Below are 26,041 nucleotides of genomic sequence, written 5' to 3'. Positions count from 1 at the left end.
TAATGTGTATTGTAGGAAATTTTGAAAGGACCATATTTATGAGGAAGTGAGTATAAGATGTAGTGCACAAGTAAAGTTTTAGATATTTTCACCTTGAATGTCTTCAATCGAGCTATTATATCCATGATCTTCATGATGTGCTCTCGCATACCGTTCATGCTGGTGAGCCTTAATGATGAGAATTCTATTATTAGGGTGCTAGCAAGGGTCTTGTCTGAAGTTGTAAATTGTTTATCAATTGCCTTAAGTAGTCCTTGACATTTTCATGCTCCACAATCAAACCATGAATACCAATAGAAATTTTGGTCTTTTTATGAACAGTGTGCAGAGATGATGAGATCGCTCCCATTTTTCATAAAGGTCAATCTCATCAAGAATGTTATTTCATTAATAGCAGGTGGTTCATCTTTCCTTATAATATAATCAATGCCTAACCACCCTAAATGAAAGAGAATTATTTCCTTCCAAACTTTATAGTTTTCACCCTTGAGTTCAGGGATATCACAATGCATATAAGAGAAATTTGAATATTATACTACATAAATTAAATACATGCTTAAAAATTTGAGGGGAAATGTTATGTTTTACCAATGTAAATCATGTTCATAGAAAAAATTTAGTGACGTAAAATTTACTTATGGACTAAAGTTTTAATTCAATTAGATTTTATTATAACTTTATAATAAAACTATCAATTATATATATTTTTAATTCTTGTGGGTAAATTAAGAAAATATAATTTGATATTTTATTCTAAATAATCATATAAATATAACAAAAATCCCTAGGGGTAAAATTTGTTATGTTTATATTAATTTTAATTTATGTCCATTAAATGATCTTAATTCACTTAATGTATAATTTTGCATAATTAAGGGTGTTATGGCTATACCTCAATTATTTAAAATTATATAGTTTATAGGATATGTTTTTTTTTTTTCCATTTCTTAATTTTTATATAATAATTATTTAGTAACATAATCAACACTTTCTATGAATGCTTCCAAGAAAGATTGATAGGGATAAGGTCTCTTTAAAACCAACCCAACATGATCATATAATTAAGACAAAAAATTGTGCATAAATAAAATAACAAATATGTGTCACTAAATCATTGAAATGGTTATTCAAGTTTAGTTTGATTGTTTAGATGCTATCTAGCTATCAATTCAAATTTATTTGATTATTTAGTTTTTTTATATTTTTAAATTTATTTAGTTAATTAATGAGTTTGATATTATAAACTGGTTTGTTTATTATATAAGCTTCATTATTTTATTTATCAATTACTTTATTAATAAACATAATTTACCAACTTTATTCATAAATATTGTTGACCAATAATTCATGATCTCTGTTGATAAATATCAAGGAGTTGAATACATATAACCGAAGTTTATTCATTTAATTTAATAATATATTTAAATTTATTATTTATTTAATTTATATATTAAATAAATATAAATAAATTCTTAATAAGTCCAACATCAATTTTTTTTTTTAGAACTTGATTTCATAATATAATATGAAGAATTATATATAAAGGGATTTATCCAGCAACGTTAAGGCATGCTCTGTTTTTTTTTACTTTGAGTAGAAGCAAACGGTTGGTTCATTACTCTGCTTCGACTCCATGGAAGCGGGCGCCAATCGAGTGGTGATAGCGAGCGCGACGACGCACAGCCGCCACAGCCCTAAATCCTGCTCCGCCAGCGGCGACGCCACGCCTTCCTCCTCGAAGGCGTCGTCGCAGTCGCCGGGCGCGTCCACTGCTGCGGCGGCGTAGGCGTCAGCGTCGTCGAGCCGCCCCGCCTTCACGGCCCGGGCGGCGGCTTTGAGCCCGCTGGCGGCGTCCCCGAGCACCTCGACGCAGACCTCGCCCGCCGCCGCGATTGCCGGCGACCGCCGCCCCGACCCGGCCTTCTTGTTCTCCCGCAGCAGCGCCTTGGCAGCCGCCCGCGCGTGGGTCGCGTTGGCGCGCGCCAGCCGGAGCGCCACGCGCGCCAGGGCGCCGAGGTCGCGCGCGCGGCCGCTCGCCGGATTAGAGCGCAGCGCCGCGACGCAGAAGCCGTAGTCGATGTTGGGGTCGGCGGCAGCGCTCTCCGAACACGCGTCGTCGACAATGTCAGAGATCGCCGGCACGAGGAGGAGGAGGAGGGAGAGAGGAAGGAGAGTGAAAGAGAAAGTAGCCATGTTGTATCGAAGAGACGAGTGCTAGCTTTTACATATAAGACGACATGAACACTTTGAGTAAATTTTAAACAAAAAATAATAATTTTACCTCATAATTTATATACTTTTTCATTTTATCTCTTAATTTAAAATATTAAGAATATAAATAATTTATATACTTTTCCAAACGTCAATAAAGTTTATTTTAATTCGAGATCATTTGATTTGATGAGAGATGATCACGGAAATATTTTTTTTTTAAAATAATAAAGGAGGTTGGTTTAATTCTTTAAGACATAATAAACAACTCGAAAAATAGATATAAAATAAAATTATAATTTTAAGCTTTTGACCCGTGAATAATTGTTCTGATATTAATATGGTAAAAAATAATTCGTTCGTTCTTAGTGTTTTATCAATTCGTCTCTAGATTAATATAGAGAAGTTAAATTATGGATGACTACTAGTCATTAGTACAGTGATCAATACATGGAGGAAGGTATGTTATAATTGTGTAGTAGTTACTACAACGTGTAACAATTATTGTGTAGCTATTACAATATGTAGCAGTTAGTATATTGTTATAGTAACCACTATATCATTATAACAGTTATTTCACAATTATAACAGCTACTGTATAATTGTAGCAATTACTGTACAATCATAATAGCTACTATATTATTATAATAGCTACTGTATATTTGTCACAACTATTATATAATCACTATTACAACGTTGTAATATCAGTACCACAATAATTATTACATATAATAATATAATATGAGAGAGAAGATATAACTTTATTTTAATTTAAAAGAAAAAAAAGGAAAAAAGTTATTACATGTAAATGAGAAAATTTTATTCACGTGCTCATGACGACACAATCATCCTTAATCAATTAGACATTTCATGAGGAATATTTTAAGTCCAAATAATTAATTAGACATTTTGATCCTGTCCGAACCAGGAGTCAACGGACACTGGGCACGTGGCACTCCCTGTTGGATCCTCGAGTGCTCCGGCGAACCTGCAGCAAAACCGAGCCGGGAGGGGTGTCCCGGCGACGGCCCTCCGACGCTCAAGTCAGGCGAGGAATGACAAAAAAGTGGCCTCAGGATGAAGACTCGCATACCTCCGGTGAAGAAATGGAGACCTTATATAGACCTCTCGAAGGAGCCTGGGCGCGCCAATCAAAGCAATCACCTGCTTTCGACCATGCCCAGGTATGGGTCTGTCAGAAGGACCATGCCCAGGTATGGGTCTGTCAGAAAGACGTCCATAAGGCCATACCGCTACTATATCAACCTCTCCATGATGTGACGGCGAGATCCTCCATCGTGCACTCTTGTGTACGGCGTAATCATCAGACATGCCTTTGCTGACATCCCATCCCATATCCTGAGCCGAACGAATAGGCCGCTCGGCTAACCTTCGTACCCTCGCCCTTATCCTGGATGAACGGACCACCTGCTCGGACCTTCGGTCCCAGCCGGGCAGACGCCCCGCTCGGCCATTCGGTTCTTCCGCCTTGGCATCGGAAACCCCAGCCCATGACTGGGTTATCTTTGGTTCCGCTAGGACCTACTCAGCTGCTCGGCGCGGCCATTAACCGCTTAGTCAGCCCTCCATCTGTCCTCAAGCTGAGACCCTTCAGGAAGTGGATCCCCCATTCTTACCGCCGGATCACTTGCCTTCCCTTCAAGTCTAGTCGAAGGAGGCAGTGAGTCCGACTGACTGGACTATGTGTCCGAGCGGGCGGTCGCCGCCTTACCATCGCTTATAATATCCCTTGAGCCGTTCGGTCCTTATGCCAAATTTAGCCGCTCGGCTCTTCGTTTTGGTTGTCTTGTCGCTCAACGTGGATGTTTGCTTGTCTAAATCTTCTCGAAAATCACGCAAATCCTCTTTATTAAGCCGAAGCATGCGCGGTATGGGCGCCTTAATTGCGCCTGGTGACAGAGCGCCACGTGGCTCTTCTTGCGTGGCGGTGATGATCCGTACGATGGGACGCCGATTACTTTGAAATGGACGGTTAGATGATGACCTCGTCTCTCGTGACCTGCATCCGACGGCGGAGGCCGACCGGCCTCAGCCGTATAAAGCCTCCGTCTCCTTTCTTCGCCGCATGTTTGCTTGCGCGTTGTCCTTCTGCCTCTTCTTCTGCTGTGACCTCCGACGATCCAGTTCCTGTTTTTCGGCGGCTACCATCCCACCGGTGATCTTTTCCGTCCGTTTCCTTCTCAGTTAGTCTTCTCCCTTCGTTTACAAGGTCTTCCCAACTCGTTTTGCCTCTTTTGTTCCCATTCCTTCGGTTTCTTGCTATCTTTTTGCTTCTCCGAGATGGCAAGCTCCTCCGAACCCGCTGTTGGTGTTCATGGCCCTTGGTATCTGACCATGGAGAGTCGATTTGATGAAGAGGGCGCTCGGCGCCTTGTTCGGACGTACGGGATTCCTGATGACCATGAAATAGTTATAGCCGACCCGACCGACCGGCCCCATGACCCTCCGATCGGCACCGTTTGTTTTTTTCTAGACCAATTCCAGGGCGGCCTTAGATTTCCTACCCATCCCTTTATTTTAGAGGTTTGTAATTATTTCCGCATCCCGCTCGGCCAACTTGTGCCGAATTCCTTTAGGCTGCTGAGCGGGGTGGTCGTCCTCTTTAAGCTGCACAGTATCCCACTCGACCCCAAGATATTCCACTATTTCTTCTACCCCAAACAATCCGAGTTGGGCACTTTTATTTTCCAAAGTAGAATAGGCTTCAAATTTTTTGATAATATGTCAACCTCCAACAAGCACTGGAAGGAGTTCTTCTTCTATATACGACTTCCCGAGCGGCCAGCCTTTAGAACCAAATGGCAGACCGCTGTGCCGACCCAGCCAGAGCTCGGCAAATTCAGAAGCAGTCCAACCTACCTTCATGCGGCGAACTGGTTGTCTGGTCAACGGTACAAAATCGACCAGTTGCTTCTCAAGGGGGTGTTGTACATTTTTGGATTATCTCCCGTTCGGGCCAACCTCCCCTACCGCATGGGTAAGGACTCTTTACTTCTCTCACCTTTTTTGTCTAACTGATTTTAATTTCTTCTGCTACAGCTGAAGTCATGTGGCGCTCCAAGGCTACTGACCATCTGAAATTGAAGGCCGTGGAGATTGAGGCGGCCACCAAAAAAGAGCTCGCCGAGCGGGGTGTCATCCCCAGCCGCCCGGCAGATGCAGGAGAGGGGGGGCGCAGTCTGCCCCTGAAACAGAAGTTGCCCAAGCCGCTTCAACGGAGGTCGAGGCAGATCCTGTTTCTTCTGCTCCAGCCGAGCTGGGAATCCCTCAGACCGAGGATTTACCACCGGGAGTTCGGCGGAAACGTCGAAGAGACTCCAGCCTTCCGCCGACCAAAGAGGGCGAACCACGGGCGCCGATCGAGATTGCCTCGCCCGATCGCACGGAGTCGCAGATCGGGACCCCCGTGGCCTCGCCCATCGCACAGCACTCTGGCTCTCCTCCGCAGACTCATCGTCGCTTACGACGGTTGGGCGAGACTTCAACCATAGGGGAGTCCTCGGGCCAGGCGACTGTGGCCGAGACAGGGCCGGCTGACCACCCGACCATCAAGACGACCCTCCGATTTCCTTCGGAGGAATATTTATTATCTGCCGATCGGCCATCGAGCCCCGTTCACGAAATAACCCTGACGGGTCCGCTTGCCAAGCTCTTCGAGGACGCCCAGATTCAGGTGGCCCTCATGACGCCCAAGCAGCTCGGCGATAACAACATGCAGCAGGCCACTCAGGTACGTTCATTTTTCTTCCTGTGTCATGCTACCGTTTAGCTCTTGATTTTATTATTTCCCTTATAGTGTTGGGCTGAGCAAATCGCCACTAGCCATCGGCTAGCCGAGCTGGAGGATCTCTTGGAAAAACTCCAAGTGTCAGGAGGTCCATCGGCCGAGCGGGAGAAACAAGCCCTCGAGGCCGAACAGAAGAAGGTCGTCGACCTGACTACAGAGGTGGCTCGACTCGAAGACTTGGTGAAAAAACGCGACGGGGACGTGAAGCGTGCCAGTGGCCGGAAGAGGCGGGCGATTGCTGATCTGGATAAGATGAAAGTTGAAGTCCGAGCCCTAGATCAGCAATCTAAAAAGCTGGAGGCCCAACTGGCTGCCGAACGGGATGGGCGCTCTGCTGAACGCACCAAAGCGGAGGTGGACCAGAAAGTTCTTCAAGATTCACTGATTGCCTCCCGGGCGGCGCTCAGACAATATAAGGAGGGAGAGTCGAGTCGCCTAGCAGCAGCGCGCCAAGAATACCTCCGCTCAGAACGGTTCGGCGTAAAATTCGGCGGCAACGTTTCCTCAACTTTCGCCGAGGCGGTCAAGGTCACCATGGCGTACTTGAAGAAGGGTGGCCACCTTCCCGCGGGAATGCACATTCCCGCCTCCGACCTGGCGGCCATGATAGATGATATCCCGGACGCCTTTTTTAATTTTGAGGACCCGGAGTGAGGCGAGCTCTTCCAAGTACTTTCTGTAGTTCATTCGCTTTGCGAATGTAAAACTTTTGTACGTGCCGTTCGGCATAATTGTGTTCCTTTACTTGTATTTTTGTTTGCCCTTCATTGCCCCTTTCTGTTTGATGCTCATTCGTAGAATCAATTAGGCTCCACGTGTTTCTCACTAGACGACCGATCAGGTTAATCGATTGGCTCGTTTTCCTCAAAATCGTTTAGCGCTTGGATATACTGTTTGCGTTCAACGAATGTGAAGTATTGACAAACTGACGGCCGATCGGCCTTAATCAATTTGGTACTTGCGAACGCTCGTTATTTGGCGTCCTTAGTTCCGTCCAAGTTCACAGTCGCGGGTTCGGCACTCGATCTTTAACGACGGAGCTCGTCGGCGCGGATATTTATAGCCGGTCGGCGCGGCTCTCGATCTTTAACGACGGGGCTCGTCGACCTTCCGCTCGGACGTTTATAGACGCCGGCTCGTCTCTCGATCTTTAACGTCGGAGCTCGACGGCGCGGATATTTATAGCCGGTCGGCGCGGCTCTCGATCTTTAACGACGGGGCTCGTCGACCTTCCGCTCGGACGTTTATAGACGCCGGCTCGTCTCTCGATCTTTAACGTCGGAGCTCGACGGCGCGGATATTTATAGCCGATCGGCGCGGCTCTCGATCTTTAACGACGGGGCTCGTCGACCTTCCGCTCGGACGTTTATAGACGCCGGCTCGTCTCTCGATCTTTAACGTCGGAGCTCGTTGGGCTTCTGCTCGGGGATTTATAGACGCCGGCTCGTCTCCCGGTTTCCCGGCCGGAGGATTTATAGACGCCGGACCGTCTCTCGATATTTAACGTCGGAGCTCGACGGCGCGGATATTTATAGCCGGTCGGCGCGGCTCTCGATCTTTAACGACGGGGCTCGTCGACCTTCCGCTCGGACGTTTATAGACGCCGGCTCGTCTCTCGATCTTTAACGTCGGAGCTCGACGGCGCGGATATTTATAGCCGATCGGCGCGGCTCTCGATCTTTAACGACGGGGCTCGTCGACCTTCCGCTCGGACATTTATAGACGCCGGCTCGTCTCTCGATCTTTAACGTCGGAGCTCGACGGCGCGGATATTTATAGCCGGTCGGCGCGGCTCTCGATCTTTAACGACGGGGCTCGTCGACCTTCCGCTCGGACATTTATAGACGCCGGCTCGTCTCTGGATCTTTAACGTCGGAGCTCGACGGCGCGGATATTTATAGCCGGTCGGCGCGGCTCTCGATCTTTAACGACGGGGCTGGTCGACCTTCCGCACGAACATTTAAAGGCGCCTCAGACGTTTGCGATCCTTATCGACGGAGCTCGACGGCGCGGATATTTATAGCCGGTCGGCGGCTCTCGATCTTTAACGACGGGCTCGTCGACCTTCCGCCGGACGTTTATAGACGCCGGCTCTCTCGATCTTTAACGCCGGAGCTCGACGCGCGGATATTTATAGTCGGTCGGCGCGCTCTCGATCTTTAACGACGGGCTCGTCGACCTTCCGCCCGGACGTTTATACGCCGGCTCGTCTCGATCTTTAACGTCGGAGCTCGACAGCGCGGATATTTATAGCCGGTCGGCGGCTCTCGATCTTTAACGACGGGCTCGTCGACCTTCCGCTCGGACGTTTATAGACGCCGGCTCGCGTCTCGGTCTCTAGCGGCGGAGCACGGCGGCTCGGGGAGTTATAGCCGGCCGGCGCGACTCTCGATCTTTAACGACGGGGCTCGTCGACCTTCCGCCCGGACGTTTATAGACCGGCCCGCCTCTCGATCTTTAACGCCGGAGCTCGGCGGCGCGGATATTTATAGCCGGTCGGCGCGGCTCTCGATCTTTAACGACGGGGCTCGTCGACTTTCCGCTCGGACGTTTATAGACGCCGGCTCGTCTCTCGATCTTTAACATCGGAGCTCAATGGCGCGGATATTTATATTCGGCCGGCGCGGCTCTCGATCTTTAACGACGGGGCTCGTCGACCTTCCGCTCGGACGTTTATAGACGCCGGCTCGTCTCTCGATCTTTAACGTCGGAGCTCGACGGCGCGGATATTTATAGCCGGTCGGCGCGGCTCTCGATCTTTAACGACGGGGCTCGTCGACCTTCCGCTCGGACGTTTATAGACGCCGGCTCGTCTCTCGATCTTTAACGCCGGAGCTCGACGGCGCGGATATTTATAGCCGGTCGGCGCGGCTCTCGATCTTTAACGACGGGGCTCGTCGACCTTCCGCTCGGACGTTTATAGACGCCGGCTCGTCTCTCGATCTTTAACGTCGGAGCTCGACGGCGCGGATATTTATAGGCGGTCGGCGCGGCTCTACGGTTTAACGTCTGGGATAGACGGCCTTCAAGGCTAACTCCTTACCAGGTCAAGCGACCTTGGCCTTCATACCTTATCCCGTGCTTGAACAGTTTTTATGCCCATCCGAACGACACGGGTCATTTGCTTACGAATCTAAATGCATACTCCTCCTGGCCGATCGGCTCGAGGGCCTTCGCTATTCGAGCGCTTGGCTCGAATAATCCATATGCCCCTGCCGAACGTTACGCCGTTCAGCGGAGAATGCTCAAGGTGTTTTCATCTTTTTGCTCCCTGCATCACAAGTATATAGGCGACCAAAAAAGGTATATAAATTTATATTTAGCGCACCTTTCACCTAGCTTGGAGAACGTACTCCTGGCTGAACGGCTCAGGGTCTGCTTCGTCGAGCATTTTGGCTCGGATAATTTACTTCCGTCCGAATGGTACGGGGCCTTCAATTCTTGTTGATGATGCCTTATATTTGTTCTATTGATTCTTCATTTCCGCATTTCGAGTATTCAGTCGAAAAAAAGTACACAGGATGATTTACAGTGATACACCTTTCACCCCGCCCGGTAAGGCTGGAGGTGGTTCGCGCTCCACGGTCTATCTAATCGCCGACCGTCCTCATCCTCCAAATAATACGCGCCCGAGCGGAGCTTTTCGATGATTTTGAAGGGACCTGCCCACGGAGCTTCAAGCTTGCCGACGTCGCCGACCGGCTTGACTTTCTTCCAGACCAGGTCGCCGACCTGGAATGATCTGGGAATGACGCGCCGGTTGTAGTTTTGCTTCATCCGTTGACGGTATGCCATCAGCCGAACGGATGCCTTGGCTCGCTCCTCGTCAACCAAATCCAGTTCCATGTTTCTTCGCTCGGCCACCTGACGCAGATGTTGCTTGTTGCTCCGGCCGCTCGGCTGCTACTTTCTGTTTTTGCTCCACAAGTTTGGCGGCCCTCATCTCGACCAGAGCGTCGAGTTCTTCTGTTGAAAGCGCCACCGTGTGTTGTCGTCCAGCCTCGTCCATCGTTTCCGTTCGGATGCAGGTGCGTTCCCACAGACGGCGCCAAATTGATCCTGTCCGAACCAGGAGTCAACGGACACTGGGCACGTGGCGCTCCCTGCTGGATCCTCGAGTGCTCCGGCGAACCTGCAGCAAAACCGAGCCGGGAGGGGTGTCCCGGCGACGGCCATCCGACGCTCAAGTCAGGCGAGGAATGACAAAAAGGTGGCCTCAGGATGAAGACTCGCATACCTCCGGTGAAGAAATGGAGACCTTATATAGACCTCTCGAAGGAGCCTGGGCGCGCCAATCAAAGCAATCACCTGCTTTCGACCATGCCCAGGTATGGGTCTGTCAGAAGGACCATGCACAGGTATGGGTCTGTCAGAAAGACGTCCATAAGGTCATACCGCTACTATATCAACCTCTCCATGATGTGACGGCGAGATCCTCCATCGTGCACTCTTGTGTACGGCGTAATCATCAGACATGCCTTTGCTGACATCCCATCCCATATCCTGAGCCGAACGAATAGGCCGCTCGGCTAACCTTCGTACCCTCGCCCTTATCCTGGATGAACGGACCACCTGCTCGGACCTTCGGTCCCAGCCGGGCAGACGCCCCGCTCGGCCATTCGGTTCTTCCGCCTTGGCGTCGGAAACCCCAGCTCATGACTGGGTTATCTTTGATTTCGCTCGGACCTACTCAGCTGCTCGGCGCGGCCATTAACCGCTTAGTCAGCCCTCCATCTGTCCTCAAGCTGAGACCCTTCAGAAAATAAATCCCCCATTCTTACCGCCGGATCACATTTAAAATTCAAATTCCAACTACAACCCACTGTAAGTATTTTCCCCCGTGAAACGATAAATCTACAAACTGTGAAGTTATTTTCCGCCAATAAAATAATAAATCTAATCCAACTGTGACGTTATTTACTGTCAATAAAATAATAAATCTAAGAACAGTATGCTCAAATAAAACTCTACGAATATTTTTAATTTACTTTGATCATAGATAAAAGACTTATATTAAATCGAATCCGTGACGAGTGTATATTGAATGATTTTCATTAATTTTTTTTAATAATAGAGTTTTATAGATATATTTTTATTAAATCTTATATAATTGTGAAAAGAATTTTATAAAGTTTGACTTTTTTTAAAGATTTTTACGGATATTAATAAATTTCATGAAAATTTATAAATTTACGGTAAAGAAAAATTTAATTTACTATTGTATCTTTCTATACATTAATATTTATTTATTGTTATTATTGAGTGTCAAATAATTGATCAAATAATTAACACCATAAACTTCTTCCGAGAAGGATGGTGAAGCTTCAAATAACTATCTTTTAAGTAGCAGATCTCTTCCTTCACCTTTTATCCTCCATCTTCTACCAGCAATATAAGATCTCTACATCCCTGACTCTCCTTCTTCTCCAAGCCACACGACCAACAACCTTCACTACCCTCTTCCAGCACCCCATCTCATTCTTCTTCTTGCTAACAGCAACCATAGCAGCAACTTTCCTTTCACAAAGTGCTGCCCTTTTCCAGTAATTACCAGCAGTTTGTCCTCAATTTCAGCTCTTCTCCTTCTCAGCCTCTGCCCTCTTCCAGCCTCTCTTTTTCCTATTTTTCCAGGAACCAGCAACCTCTTCTTCTTCCAACCAAGAGTAGTTGCTCTTCTTCTTCAGCGCCCCTTAGGCATCATTCATCTCCCTCCAAATCAATTAAATTTGCTCCTTCATCAACAGAAAACATGCTTCAATCCCTCCTCTTTATTCTTCTCGTCGGAGCAGCAATTCTTCTTTTGCTAACTATCAAAAGCAGCGTATTTGCTGCTCACATCTTCTACAAGGTTTCTCCTGAACGCACTTTCCTTCTCTTTAATTTCAAGGACAATAAGCTTCCTTTGCTCTTGCAGCGGCAACAACAAATTAGTTGTTGTCCTCTTTGAGAAATAACAAGTCCAGCATCAATCCCCATCAGGTCTCCTCGCAATTTTTTTCATCTCTCCTCTATTTCTTCTCCAAACCCACTTAAATAAATAAATAAATAAATCTCTTCTCTTCCCTCTTCACTAGTTTCGGTGCCCTTTTCCAGCAGTAGGAGCCTCTCCTCGTAATAGATTAACACAAACAGTAAAATTCAAGTGATATAATCAGAAAAATAAGAGAAACTCAAAATAAAATACCTGAGCTTATGGGTTTTCGGATGGAGAAGAAAAAGAGCTTATTCATTAAAAAAAATTAAATTAAATTAATTTAAATTTTATAAAATTATAGAAGGTGAGGAGAAGATTTTTTATTTTATTTTTAAAATTAAATCAAATATTTTTTAAAAAAATTATTGGTTAAAATTTATATTAAGAAATTTTAAAAGAATCTATGAAAATCTATTGAAATTTTGAATATCAATATATTTTTATAGAATTTTAAAAAATCAAATTTAAATATCATATTACTTTTTAAAATTCTATAAAAATCTAATTCAGATATAATTATATTTCTATTAAAATTCATCAAAATCATTTAAAATAATTAAAAATCTAATACAAAATTCAAACAATTGGATACCTACGTTGTCAAAAACACAGGTTGACCCTGTCCAAGCAACTTGCCGTCCAGACCACCAGATGTGGCCACGTCGTCCATTAATTTTTTTTTATATTTTTATTCTCTTAACAAAAAAAGCTATTTTAAAAAAGAAATACACATTTTGATAAATATATAAAAAACATAGGATTACGTTCTTTGAAAAAATCACCACTTTTTAGAAAATGCCGAATAAAATAGATAAACTATATTTTCTTTTAAGAATATCCTTAAAATTTAATAATTTTGCAAAATACTCTCTAATACTTGATGTGGATCATTAAAGCACTTGATAAAATTCTTCATTTCAGAAGACTAACGTGGCGTAGAAAGAAAGGGATGCATGCTTAAGATTAAGCTTGCAGTTGAGGGTAAACAATAAAATGGTGTACAAGCCAAGCTTGTGCCCCCATCACATGGATTGTGACAAAAAAAAAAATTTTAAAGTAATTTATAAGTTACTTTAAATTTAATTCAAATATATTTTTAACCCCCTTAAAAATATATATTATTTTTAAATAAAATATTTATAACGTTATGCAATTTTTTAAAAAACAGAGTTCAAGTGTGTGTTAAGCTCGGCAATTAGGTGAAATGAGATGAGCGGAGAAGATTTGACTCGAGTGAAGTCGGAGAGATTGATTGGGTCGGTCGAACAAAGTAAGTTTAGTGAGTTGAATGGGATATGCAAGTTTAGTTGAGTTAATGAATTAGGCCTAGTCAATAAAACGATTGGCCTAGATGGCTTATGGGGCAAAGTGAACGAACTAGTTAACTAGTCAAGTTGGTTTAACTACATAAACTAGACCAACTTGGTAAGACCGAATGAGCGTTCAAACCAGTCGAGCATGTATAGTTGCCGAACTAGTGAACCCATCAGATGAAACACACTTGTCGGACCAAACGACTAGACCAATTGTTGGATCATTTGATTGGAGAATAACTTGAACTTAATTCGAGAAAGAAAAAAAACGACTGAAATTTTCTATAGGATGTAAAACATCTGTGATAATGCATGGTGAAAGCAAAACATCAATCAACATTAAAAAAAATATGGTATTTGACAAAATGAAGGTAATGTAGAAGATACCTAAGCCGATAACGATTGCTATCGAGAGTGCAATGACCTGAACTTCTCCATCTTTTTCAAATTTACATGGATTCAGCCACGTACACTGACGACGAGTCGATGCTAAACTGGAACTCGTTTGCCTCTATAGCGATCGAAGAACTGAAGAGGAAAGAGGTTGGTATACAGTAAATAAGTGAATTAAGAGTTCGTAAGCGATCGAGGTTTGGATAGATGCTCACTGATCTGACGAAGGGCTGTTGGAATATCCATCCGAGAACAGGAATCCGTTGCAGGAAAATTGAGAGGGTTGGCCAAAAGCCGCTGCAAAAAAATCAGGCCAGGATTGAAGAGTTTCAGCAAACCGTTCGATGCCAACTAAGAAAAAGTTGCTTGGATGAAGAATTAAACCTGAAGAGAACGAAGAATCCATACAACTCGAGAATCATGCCGACAACAGGCCATCCAATCAATACCATAAAGAAGCCAACTCCGAATGAGATTGTTCCCTTTGGAATCGGCAGAGGAACCGATCAGTCAAATGTAAATGCTTTGATTTTGGATCGACAAATAGTGTGGGCAAACCTTGTAGTTCTTAGGTTTGGCAAAGAATTGCATGGTCGATTTTAGTCCGATGGTCAACATCAGACCGGAAAGGAAGAGAATCTGAGAGTCCACAGAAAAAGAGCAATGAGGCATTAGTATTCAAGAAACAAGAAACTTATTATACAGCCTTAGGGCCCCAATTGGACCCAAAAAAACAATAAAGACTTACATTACCCATTGCCAAAAGGCCCTTGTCGAAGAAAAATATTATTCCAAGGATCGAGAAGAAAACACCAAACCCTGTAAGCCCCAGCCCAATCTCTGTTGCCGTGTATAAGAACAAAGTATGGGATATATACAGAGATTAGTAAATAACTGAATCCACATAACTATGGAATTCACAAAAAAAAAAAAAAAAAATTCAAAAAGACAAATAGATACCAGCTAAAAGTTCTGTTATAACGGTATCGTACAGCAATCTTGTAATGACTTAGATTTGATCCTGGATTAATGTGTCTATGGTAAAGTCTTTTAACTACTTCGAACAAGGAGAAAACATTGCTGGCTTAAAAGGTAAAATCATATCATATTAACAACTAATATGCTTTGACAAAAAAGACAGAAGCAATCACAAAATCAATTGATAACCTAGGAATAATTTCATTAGATGGTTGCTCGACAATGGGTTTTATTGGTTCTCTTATGTTATAAGAGCATCCACATTAATTTCCCTATCACTATATCTAAAATTTAGGATAAATAACTTACTTTATTAAATTTAGATAATCACTTTTAACTTCACACTACATCAACTACTCTAAAATTTCCATTATCTTTAATTTTTTATTATTTTTTCTCTTTCTTTTATTTTTTTATTATTATATTTATGGAATGAGTGGAAGGAGAGAGATTGAAAAAAATAAGTGGAAGGAGAGTGATTGAAAAAAATATTATTTTACTTTTTAGGGTAGAGGTTTCATTTCCTAAATTTAGAGAATCACTATTCATCAAATCTAAATTTAGGGAATAGATAGGGTAGCTGATGCAAAGGCTTTTTAGCTACTCTATCCAAAATTTAGGATAAAATCTTTGGATAAGGTAGCTGATGTGGATGCTCTAACATCGGTGAACTTGTTTCAGAACTTGGTTTAGATAAGGAATGATAGCGACTACTATGATATCAAATCCTCAACATAGAAATGGATATCATATGATGATGAAATGTTGGTAAAAATTATTTGGTTTAAAATAAGACCAGTAGAACCTGTGATAGCAATAATTTGTACTAGGTCTTTTACCGAATTTAAAAATATTTGACTAGATATTATGTAAATAAAACAATGTGCGACAAAAGAACAATCAGGTGCTTAGAAAAGGACAGGACTTTACTTTTTTGATCATTCATCTCAAATGAAACCATCTTGGCAAGCTAGGCGATTAAAAATAACCTGCAAAGAACAACTGGTTTAGAATAACTACAAGTTGAAACTGTGCGGTTCACATAAAGAATAAATTTCCGTGGCCAAGTGACTATATCTTTATAAAGTAATTGCACAAATGAATATTTCAACTTGGGTAGGGCTCATTAAATTAGAAAAGACAATTCCTACAATAGCTTCACAATAACCGAGACAACAAGCAGGGAATCCTAACTATTTGGAGTCTATTAAACAGATATTTTATTGCTAAAGAGCTCTAGGTAAAAAATTTAAAGCTCGAAGCATTTAGACTTTGGATTATGCTAAAGATAAATTAATCGACTTTGAATTCGCCTACATAGAAAAAAAGAGGAACTAGTACACTCAAAATGCAAACCACAAGTTAATAACTTCACTCTAAAAGATAGTGGCTTGCAATACCAATGTTAAAAGGAAAAAAAAACTTCAATCATAGATAACTACTAAGATTTTACATAATCCAAGGATCAGGAGAAAAAAATAGCATCCAAAATCTGGTAATAATGTTATATAGAGGTCTTACTAGTCTTTCTTTACCATTTTTACACCTTCACCTATAACTAATTCAACTTATTTAACCATGCAATTTATTATTTATCATTGAATATGCTCATGCCATGTTAATTTTAATCTAGTTTCTCTCGGTTTACTATCTATAGGAGTACATCCAAAAATAGTAATATTTTTTACCTTATCTCTCCATATCCATTCCAACATTCTCATAAAGACTAAATTAGCTTTCTGTATGCTTTATTTTTTGCTACCTAATACTCTCGCCTATAAAGCACATATACCATATCATATGAATTTTTTTTAGCCAAAGTCAAAAATGACGCTCTCACAATTTTGCTCAAAGATAACAATGAAAAGGTAATAATTTATGTTCATTTTACCTGTTTCAGAATATAGCACAATCTTCACTTTTTTTAAATAGGTTTAGCCCATATCTTCTATGATCTACAGACTAGTGATTACATTGTCTTCCCAATTAATAATTACTTTAGCTACATAATAGAGTTAAGCATGTGTACATCTAAGATTCCAGTGAGATGCGGTAACAAACATTTGCTTCCAACTTTTTTAGATACATAATTTCAAACATGTAGCATCTAACCTGCAACCGGTAGCTATTTCAGTGTTGACCAATTAAAGAGCATATTAACTAAATATGGAAGCTAGCAATAAACTGTTCTCTCAAGATCTTTGCGAAGTTGAAAAAAGATAGCATGTGAGATTCTTACGACACCATGAAATCTAGACGCACATAAGGGTCAAAAATCAAGTGAAGAAATAAAAAAACATAAATTACCAGGACAACACAAAATCAATCTGATTTTGAAATCTCAATCCTTTATTATTTAGATGCAGAAGAGAAAATCGAGAAATTATATGGGCAATAGAATTAGTGTCAAGTGTCAAAATAGGATTTTAAAGGGTTCATTTCCAAAACGCAAGAACTCCTCTAGATCTGCGACAGCTTGACCTAGCAAGTAACCTTCTTCGCACAAATTAAGATATACAGGGATTCAAAGTAGCAAACTACTCACCGAATCCTCGCGATCGATAGGCGAGGAGAACACGAACTTGACCGCTGATGCTGAGGGCAGAGACCGCTCTGTGCCCTCCTACGGTTTCACAGATCTCGCCCCGAGCGACAAAATGGCCAACCAGGAAACTCGAAAGCTTGACTGCCCTTTTATAGGAAGCTTGTGGCCCTTCCGCTGCAAGGAAGCCTTTATTTGGGCTTCCCGCTCCAAGGCCCGATCCATGTAGACCTCTCGCGGAAATTACGTGACCACGTGGAGGAATAAATTATTCCAGAAAATATTAAATATTTCTATCAAAAGAGACATAATTATTTTAAAAAAATATACTTTTATTATTTACTAATTATATCTTTTGAAAGAGACATAAGGCTTATTCTCCCTTCTTTTTCTTCTCAAAACACTCGAGCGATTAGCATATGAGATAATATCATCCTAAGATCTGAAAATTAAATTTTAATATAATCGAAATAAATATTTTCCTCATATGTTAATTATTATTCTAAAGATTAATAATGGATTGACGAGAACGCGGAGGTCCAACATAATTACCTTACCATTTTTTTCTTTTTTTTTAATATTTGAAAAAATATATACTTTGCTCAATGTTAAAAGGGTTTAGCATATATGTCAATCCTTCTTTTTATAATTATTTCAAATTGTCAACCCACTATTTTCTATTTTTATTTTTCAAAATTAACATAATAATTTCTTTGTCCTTGAAAAAGGTCAACACCATTTTATGTAATATATATAGATAAAATAAAGATAAAAGCTTTTCACAAACCAAACAAAATGACTAATAACACCCTTCTTTAGTAGGTGCAAACGAATCGAGTGGAATTAAAACGTGTTCGATATTTTTTTTTCAAATTAAATTTAAATCTATAATATTTTATTCAATTATTCATATATGAACGAAACTCAAATTGATCTCTATTTATTTTTATATAATTTAAAGTTAAATATGCTTAAATTAATATTCAAATAACTGAAACCAAACTCTACATTTAAATCATTCGAGCCATCATTTGTAAAGCTCAAATTTCATTTCCAACTAAGCTCGAGCCATCATTTATATTTTCAACTTCAAATCGAATTTGAGTCTTCAATCCAAGATATTCAGATGAAAGTCCACATGAAAGGCACAAATCTAGGGAAGTCCTAGAGTGCCACATATTGCAGCATAGTTCCTTATTCATCTTTCATTCATTCAGTATGAGTTTTATTCAGCATGTAACACAAGCACAACATGCCATAGCAAAGCCAAATGGCCAAGGTCTCTATATGTATAAGGCATTGTTGTTGATCACTAGCACCAGCATTGTATCTACGAGCTGGCGCCGAACACCCGTATCCTCTCCTCGATTCTGATATTGCAACAAGGGCAACAAGTTTTTGCTGCCTTCTCATGGTTCTCATTGCAACTCGCACAAAGAACCTGATGCGAACAGGGCAAGAAGACGACAGAGACCTCTTCTTTTGCACAAACGACGCACGCCCTGTTGCGATGCATTGTTTTAGGAGAGTTGCAAGTGAGTGGCTTGGCATTGGCCTCTTTAACAGGATTGGCTTCTGAATCAATTGACAGAGACGTCATTGTATTTGGAACTGCATATGCTTTGAGACGAGCAAATTCTTCCTCAAGCCTCTGAATATCGTCCTTGTGACGCTGAAAGTCTAACTCGATCTTTCGGCGCAGCAATTCTTGTCTTCGGCTGGCATTCACCTTAGCTGCTTCTTTGGCTCTACGTTCTTCCTCAGCTAATTTGACAGCTTCTTCGTTAGCCTTATTCTCTTGTTTCCACTTCACCTGCGTGTTAAAACTTGAACATCAAAAGTGTACCAGCTACCAAATCAAACAACTACTAAACATGGAGAAATAACAAAACCGGTCTGGCCTAGGTGAAATTAGAAGGGGGCATAAATGCAGCTTCGATTAAATTTGGACTAAATCAAATTGACCAAATCGTAAGCTCTCCCGCTTAATAACTTAGAGCTTGATGATTTCATGACTTACAGCAAAGCAAGCCCAAGGTGTTGTGAAGGTGCTGCTAGTTCCTTGAAAACACCTCATGTAAGTGGGTTCTCCAAGACTGTGCTACATGCCGTAACATCGATTCATTTGATGGATACTTCATTGCTACCTCAAAAAACTTCGACATTAACCAGGCACTCTACTCTTCCACAAGGAATTATTTCATGTTCAAGCAAGTTTGAACAGACTCGGGCTGAGACATGACCACTATGGGAGGCAACAATAGGGAATTTTCCACAAAGAATGAAAGTTTGATTAGTCTTCATGGAGGAAGAAGGCCAACAAGTCGTGGACTAATTTTCTCCGAGAAGAAGCAATGACAGTACCTTAGGAATAAGCATCGGCTAACCCTGTGGCTGCAGCTGCAATGGATCTGATTAAGTGGTATTTAATCATATTCTGTTGGATCAATTATTTTAACTGATTTCTAGGTAAAAACTGGTCCAAACTGTAACTGCTTACACCTTTATCTAATTCATATTCTGTACTTAGAAAATTAGAAATATGATATAGGCAGTGATCCGGTGGTAAGGACGGGGGACCCTCATGGGCGGAGGGTCAAAGGCACGTGAAGTTCAACCCCAAGTTCGCGCCGAACAGAAGCATGCTGAGCCGAACGGAAGCATGCCGGGCCGGCTGAGCCGAACGGAAGCATGCTGAGCCGAACGGAAGCATGCTGAGCCGAACGGCCGAACGGAAGCATGCCGAGCCGAATGGAAGCATGCCGGGCCGAACAGAAGCATGCCGAGCCGAACGGAAGCATGCCGAGCCGAATGGAAGCATGCCGGGCCGAATGGAAGCATGCTGAGCCGAACGGCCGAACGGAAGCATGCTGAGCCGAATGGAAGCATGCCGGGCCGAACGGAAGCATGCCGAGCCGAACGGAAGCATGCAGGGCCGAATGGAAGCTTGTTGAGCCGAACGAAAGCATGCCGGGCCGAACGGAAGGATGCCGGGCCGAACGGAAGGATGCCGGGCCGAACGGAAGCATGCTGAGCCGAACGGCCGAACGGAAGCATGCTGAGCCGAATGGAAGCATGCCGGGCCGAACGGAAGCATGCCGAGCCGAACGGAAGCATGCCGAGCCGAACGGAAGCATGCCGGGCCGAATGGAAGCTTGCTGAGCCGAACGGAAGCATGCTGAGCCGAACGGAAGCATGCCGAGCCGGACGGAAGCATGCCGAGCCGAACGGAAGCATGCTGAGCAGTTTGCCCGCTCGGCCAGGATGTCAGGCTATGAGAGCCAAGCACGCGACGACCCTGAACCTTCCCGGATGGGCGAACACCTACGCCAGATGAAAGGCGAATGTTCTGGCTGAGCGGCTTGATGGTTGATCCGGGAAGAGGAAGTCAAAAGACATGGGACAGTAGGGACGTCATCTTAGTAACTCCTGTTGCTGACAATAGGCATGTTCGAGGACTAGGCCATACTCCGTATCGTACGACAAAGGATTCGGCTGTCCCATCAAAGAGACGCTCAGACTGTAACAGTATGGCGTTAGACATGCTCTTCTGAAAAGCCCATGCTGCGGTATGGTATAGGACACGTGTGCACCTCGGTTTGTATGCACCAAGCTCCCGTAGCCCTATATAAGGGTCCTCACACTTCGCCGGAGGTACGCCTTCTCTGATATTGGGAGCCACTTCTTTGCTGTCCGCTTGCCTGACTTGAGCGTCGGAGGGTCGCCGCGGGGAACCCCTTCCCGGCCCGACTTCTGTGCAGGTTCGTCGGAGCTTTGGAGGCCTACGCCATCGATTAGGAGAGCGACACGTTCCCAGCGTCCTTTGGTTCGGCGATTCGGACAGGATCAGGCAGAAAACAGGTAGTTCATGATTATTTCTTCGCCACTATGACAAGAATATAATCAACATGAAATTCACTTTCATCATTTATTAATTCTAAATCCTAATTATATTCTCGGACCCTTATCTGCTTTTCACATAACAGACAGATTCTACATTAAGGATCTGATTACTTGGATGAAATTAATCAGGGAAAAGAGATAAAGGTTGTACGTAAATGACAGAGTTGAGTTTCATCTGTAATTTTATGATCATTTCCCATATCTTCCATCTAAGTAATCAGACCGTTAGAATCAATTTACTAAAGGTAGGACCAGCTAAGGAAAAGGGCATGGAAATTCCTTGGGAGGAGAGCAGGATGAAAGAGAGTTGTCGCGCGGGTTGATGATTTTACCACATTTCAGATTACTGTTCTGGTGTTTTCACCAACTTTGTCCCAAGGAATCACAAACTAGAAGAATATTTTTCCATTCATTTCCCCAATTTCTTTTCCCTAGCTCATTCCTTTCCCTTCCCATCCCCATAGGAATCTAAGCCTTGATAGATCTCAGCTTCTTCATGTGTAAAGTCACCTTTATAAACAAGAAATTAATAAAGGACAATCCGGAATATGAAGCTCCTACCAATGTAGGGTCCGAGAAAGGATATATGTATGCAACCTTGCTCTACATTGCAAGAGGTTATTTCTAGAACTCGAATTCATGACCGGTCACACGGCAACAATTTCACCGTTGCACCAAGGCTCCCCTTCTCCTTTATAAACAAGTTAATAATTTCAGAAAATCTTCTAATGAGAAGGATGAAGTATATAATGGAACTTTTATGTCAAACAACTGTTAGAAGTTGGTAGATTCCTGAACGAAATCAAGATGGTGCGGTGCAACAAAATACCATGTTGTCCTTCAAAATAGTAGTTGCATTGATGTGTGTATGCATGCTAATTAATAATTTCAGAAAATCTTCTAATGAGAAGGATGAAGTATATAATGGAACTTTTATGTCAAACAACTGTTAGAAGTTGGTAGATTCCTGAACGAAATCAAGATGGTGCGGTGAGTCAAAATACCATGTTGGTCTTCAAAATAGTAGTTGCATTGATGCGCGTATGCATGCTAACGATAAAGCATCACAATACTAGAAAATTACTGAAGGAAATTGTCTTCCTCAAAATATGATAGAGAAAATTATGCGAAATAAAAATTTCAGTAGTTTGAATTACTGTTGAATCTTGAGTTAATCTACAAAGTCAAATGAATAAATAATAAAGTTAATTTACCTAGGAAGATCATATGAAGAAAAGACCATGTCAAGTTGAATCCGATATTATGAACACTGTGCAAATAGTAGTAACATATTCAACAATTAAAAAGTGATAGAGCAATCACCAATAATTTTGGTGCAAAGAGAAACCAAGAACATCTATCATGTTGGGTAGGTCGGTGCCATGTGAAGGAGACAAATAGTGACTCAAGCCTTTTGTTTTGGTGCAATAAACAATAAACAAAACAAAACAAACAGAATTGGAAGTTTGAAGCATCATAAGACCCTTGAAATCTAACCCCATTTTGAATGTGATAACTAAAATCTGAGTCTTCTAATCCTGTGTTTACTTAAATGGAAATTAGATAGAGAAGAAAAGAAAGGAAATGGAACAACATGATCAATTTCTCTTATTTACTTTGGAGAAAATAGAGAAGAGAATAATTTAGTTCCATCCATCTCTTGTAGTTTCAATCAGACAGAAAAGAATGGAAATGAAATTTATACATTTTGTAAGAACAAATAAATGAGAGTGTATCTCTTCCTTCAATTCTTCCCAACAAGATAGATGAAAAAAAAGTGAAAATAAGATAATTCAACTCATTTCTTTCTTTCCTCTTTCCTGTACTATTTCATTTCCCATCTACTTCTTCCCCTCCAAATAAACAAAGCATACAGTGAAAACTAATTCATGTAGCACAAAAAATTAACCCAAACTCACACAAATAATTGGGACGAAATTGACATGGCACAAGGCATAAGTGGAGTTTTTATTAAATTAAAATATGGCCATAAGATGAAGAATTGGACCTCTTTAGTCTTTACAAGCCTAACCTAAAAACAATCTAAAATATCCTAGCAAAACTATATGTACCAAAACTATTCAATGAGTTAAAAGCAAACAATTACCATCTTAAAACATTTTCTTAAAACCTTATTCTCCTAAAGAGGAACTCTTACCAAAATAAAATCATTAAAAATCTCAAACTTTTAAAAACCCATCCTCCTTGTTTATCACTACTTGGATAATTTTATATTCAATGATGAAATTAAATTTGTAATTTGTTATCTGCTCTTATTATCTGAGAGCTCAAATATTTAAAGAAGTTAATATAATCAATGAATGAACTATGATGATATTTAACTAAAAATATTCCAAAAAAGATTAGCATTTTATAACAAACAATAATTGAATTCGATTTAGGCCTACCTCATATTCCTTTGTTGCATCCCTGGCTTCATCAAATTTCTTTTGCATCTGCTTGATCTTCTTCTTCTCCTCTGCAATTTCTTTCTGCATTTTCTCCCTTTGCTTCTCCCAAGCCATCAGCTTTTTAAGATACTTCTTCTCCCTCCTAGACACTTCAGCACATGTCCTTACTGACTCTGATGCACTCAACTTGGAAGCTTCTATCTCAGCTCGCATCTCAGCATTCTCCGTCTCCAGCCGTCGTACAACAGCATTTGATCGGTCCACCTGCCCACTCACCTTCTTTAGTGCACCTTCCATCCCAGTAAGCCGCTTCATAGTGGCATCCTCTAATGTATGATTTCCCTTTTTTAACCGCAAGTTCTCCTCCCTTTCCATCCTCAGCAGCCTCAGCTCTGTGAGGTCATTGCTCAGCTTGCGAGCAGCCTGCAGTGCCTTCTGCTGAGCCCACTCCTTCCTCTCCTTTACCTGGGCCTCAAGATCCCGAATCTGGTTAATAACGTCCAAGATCACGTCTTTCTTGGGATCCCCTGAACCATTTTCTTCTAGATTCATGCCTTCCAAAGCCTTTAGTACAGAATCCACTGCGTTGAGATCCGAAGAGGAGTCATTCTCCCTTCTATCGGCAGCGGCGGCAGTGCCGCTATCTACCTTCGGCGGCAGCTGCTCTGACGGAAAATTAGAGATCTTTTGAGGCGTCGATAGCTTTAAAAATGGACGAAAACCAGAAGTCGGAGTAAACGACGTTGCATTCCGCCTCATGGCAGACTTCATAGAAGGATGAAGAGCATAGCGCCGAGGATCGGCAGCAATATCACCACCAAAAACAGCTGGGGCCACTGTAGCAGCTTCATCAGATTTGCAAAGACTAAAGGAGGGATTTCTCAACTCGTCATCTCGGGTGATGGATGCGGTCTCAGGAGAAGGAGGTGGGTCCAGGGTAGGAGATGGATGTGCAGTAGCCGACGGCGGCAGCGACAAGAACGGGATCTCAATAATGCTGGCGCGACCAACCTGCAGATCGCTCATCAAAAGGCACCACATGGCGTCGCCACGGGTAAGATTAGGGCGCATCTGCTGGAGAAGACAAACCAAGCCTGCGAGTGAGTGTTCCTGGAGATGGCGGAGGTCAGTGAATCCATTCGCTGCGGCAGGGACGACCGCGGAGGAATCCTTCCGAGGCAATGGCGTGCTGAGATAGGCGATGGCGTTCTGGAGGATATTGGAGAGCACGTCCATCGATCCGTAGCAATAGCCATTGCAGAGGACAGCGCGGAGCGCCGCGTCCTCGTCATAGCCCAGAGCCACCAGCCGCGAAATCGCCTCCCTGTAGACAAGGTCAAGGTTTCCAAGGAGGTGTTCTTCTAGCTGCTCCTCCGTGAAGTATCCCCACCCGGCGTCGTCGTAGGGACCGGGGGCGTAGGATGGGTTAGGGATGCCGAAGCCGGGGTCTGGATCCGGGTGACCCAAGGAGGAAGGGGCGGGATTGGGAGGCAAGGAGGAAGGGGCGTCGATGGCAGGATCGGAGGCCGTGGAGGCGGAGTCCGGCGGGTTCTTCAACGAGCGGCGGGGCTTCCGGAAGCCTCGGATCGGCTTGTTTCGTGCGTTGCTACCCATCAGATACGGCGGAGGCGATCGGAGACGAGAGATTGGAGGCGATCGGAGATCGATCGGAGGAAAGAGAGAGGTTTTGGATTCGGCGAGGATTGAGATCGGGAGGAGGTAGGAAATGTGGTCGTGGCTGACGAAGGGAGATCTAGAAGGCCCAAATCTGGCATTTAATATTTAATTGGAATAGGCAGTGGATTGGGATTGGGCCATTAATGACCCATTAAGGCTTGATCACCTTAATTCACTTTAATTGTCCACTTGATAGGGTAAAAGATGAATATATTCATTCATTCCTAACGTTTCTATCAATCTATCCTAATTAATACGGAGAAGGTAAATTATATATAATTATTAATCTTTGAAATATTGACTAGTATATAAAGGGGATATTTACCTCATTTTTATCGAGATTTGAATTCCAAATTTTATTATAGTAACACCTCATGCGTTAGCTACTAAATCGTCCCGAGAGGACTTAATTGTGTCCATTGAATACTCAGTTGGCTAGAGGATGTACAAGAGATAAATTTTTGACAAGAGCATATTTTTAAGAAAATAAACTCCTTTTACTCTTGGACAACTTTAATCCATGATTTACTTTTTTACATAACTTAGGGATAGACGGTAAGGAACAAGTAGAATCAGCGTAATAATCTTTTGTTATAACATGTTCGCCCCTAATTGTTTATATCCAAAGAGAATACTCATATCCATACAGAAAAATATATATATATATGGATAAAACAGTATTAGAATATATTATTTTAAAAAAATATATAAATGATATTAATCAATTTATAAATATTTAATTATTTATATCAATTTCAATCATATATAATTAACAAAATTACTATATATATATATATAATTTAAAATTTAATTAAAATAATAAAATAAAAT

General features: G+C 42.4%; 3 protein-coding genes across 3 annotated transcripts; all 3 read right to left on the bottom strand.

Moving 5' to 3' along the window:
* Positions 1–1,552: 1,552 nt before the first annotated feature.
* Positions 1,553–2,193, bottom strand: LOC122048810 (pectinesterase inhibitor 12-like). Its single transcript, XM_042610333.1, has one exon. It carries the CDS (start codon positions 2,191–2,193, stop codon positions 1,585–1,587), a length of 609 nt encoding a protein of 202 aa, XP_042466267.1. The 3' UTR covers positions 1,553–1,584.
* An 11,374-nt stretch (positions 2,194–13,567) lies between these two features.
* Positions 13,568–17,346, bottom strand: LOC122047588 (vesicle transport protein GOT1-like). The gene is made up of 7 exons (XM_042608964.1): positions 17,223–17,346; positions 15,608–15,666; positions 14,448–14,539; positions 14,258–14,338; positions 14,084–14,181; positions 13,915–13,996; positions 13,568–13,834 (listed from the first exon to the last, which is right to left on the bottom strand). The coding sequence occupies exons 2-7, from the start codon at positions 15,636–15,638 to the stop codon at positions 13,796–13,798; spliced, it is 423 nt and encodes a 140-aa protein (XP_042464898.1). The 5' UTR covers positions 15,639–15,666; positions 17,223–17,346; the 3' UTR covers positions 13,568–13,795.
* Positions 17,347–18,351: 1,005 nt separating this feature from the next.
* LOC122047587 (MND1-interacting protein 1-like) lies at positions 18,352–25,282 on the bottom strand. Its single transcript, XM_042608963.1, has 2 exons — positions 23,531–25,282; positions 18,352–19,032 (listed from the first exon to the last, which is right to left on the bottom strand). Exons 1-2 carry the CDS (start codon positions 25,145–25,147, stop codon positions 18,550–18,552), a joined length of 2,100 nt encoding a protein of 699 aa, XP_042464897.1. The 5' UTR covers positions 25,148–25,282; the 3' UTR covers positions 18,352–18,549.
* Between the last annotated feature and the right edge of the window lie 759 nt (positions 25,283–26,041).

The sequence above is a fragment of the Zingiber officinale genome, chromosome 2B (genome assembly GCF_018446385.1).
Source record: "Zingiber officinale cultivar Zhangliang chromosome 2B, Zo_v1.1, whole genome shotgun sequence".
NCBI classification, from domain to species: Eukaryota; Viridiplantae; Streptophyta; class Magnoliopsida; order Zingiberales; family Zingiberaceae; genus Zingiber; species Zingiber officinale.
Note: the sequence above shows the minus strand (reverse complement) of the source record. Positions and strands in the feature narration are given on the sequence as shown.

What these genes read in the sequence shown, in the direction of transcription:
- LOC122047587 (XM_042608963.1), bottom strand. Translation starts at nt 25,147, where the DNA reads ATGGGTAGCAACGCACGAAACAAGCCGATCCGAGGCTTCCGGAAGCCC. An exon ending in ATGCAACAAAGGAATATGAG is followed by an intron (nt 19,033 to 23,530) that starts GTAGGCCTAAAT and finishes TTTAACACGCAG; the next exon opens with GTGAAGTGGAAACAAGAGAA.
- LOC122047588 (XM_042608964.1), bottom strand. Translation starts at nt 15,638, where the DNA reads ATGGTTTCATTTGAGATGAATGATCAAAAAA. An exon ending in TGAGATGAATGATCAAAAAA is followed by an intron (nt 14,540 to 15,607) that starts GTAAAGTCCTGT and finishes ACACGGCAACAG; the next exon opens with AGATTGGGCTGGGGCTTACA. An exon ending in CCAAACCTAAGAACTACAAG is followed by an intron (nt 14,182 to 14,257) that starts GTTTGCCCACAC and finishes CCGATTCCAAAG; the next exon opens with GGAACAATCTCATTCGGAGT.
- LOC122048810 (XM_042610333.1), bottom strand. Translation starts at nt 2,193, where the DNA reads ATGGCTACTTTCTCTTTCACTCTCCTTCCTCTCTCCCTCCTCCTCCTC.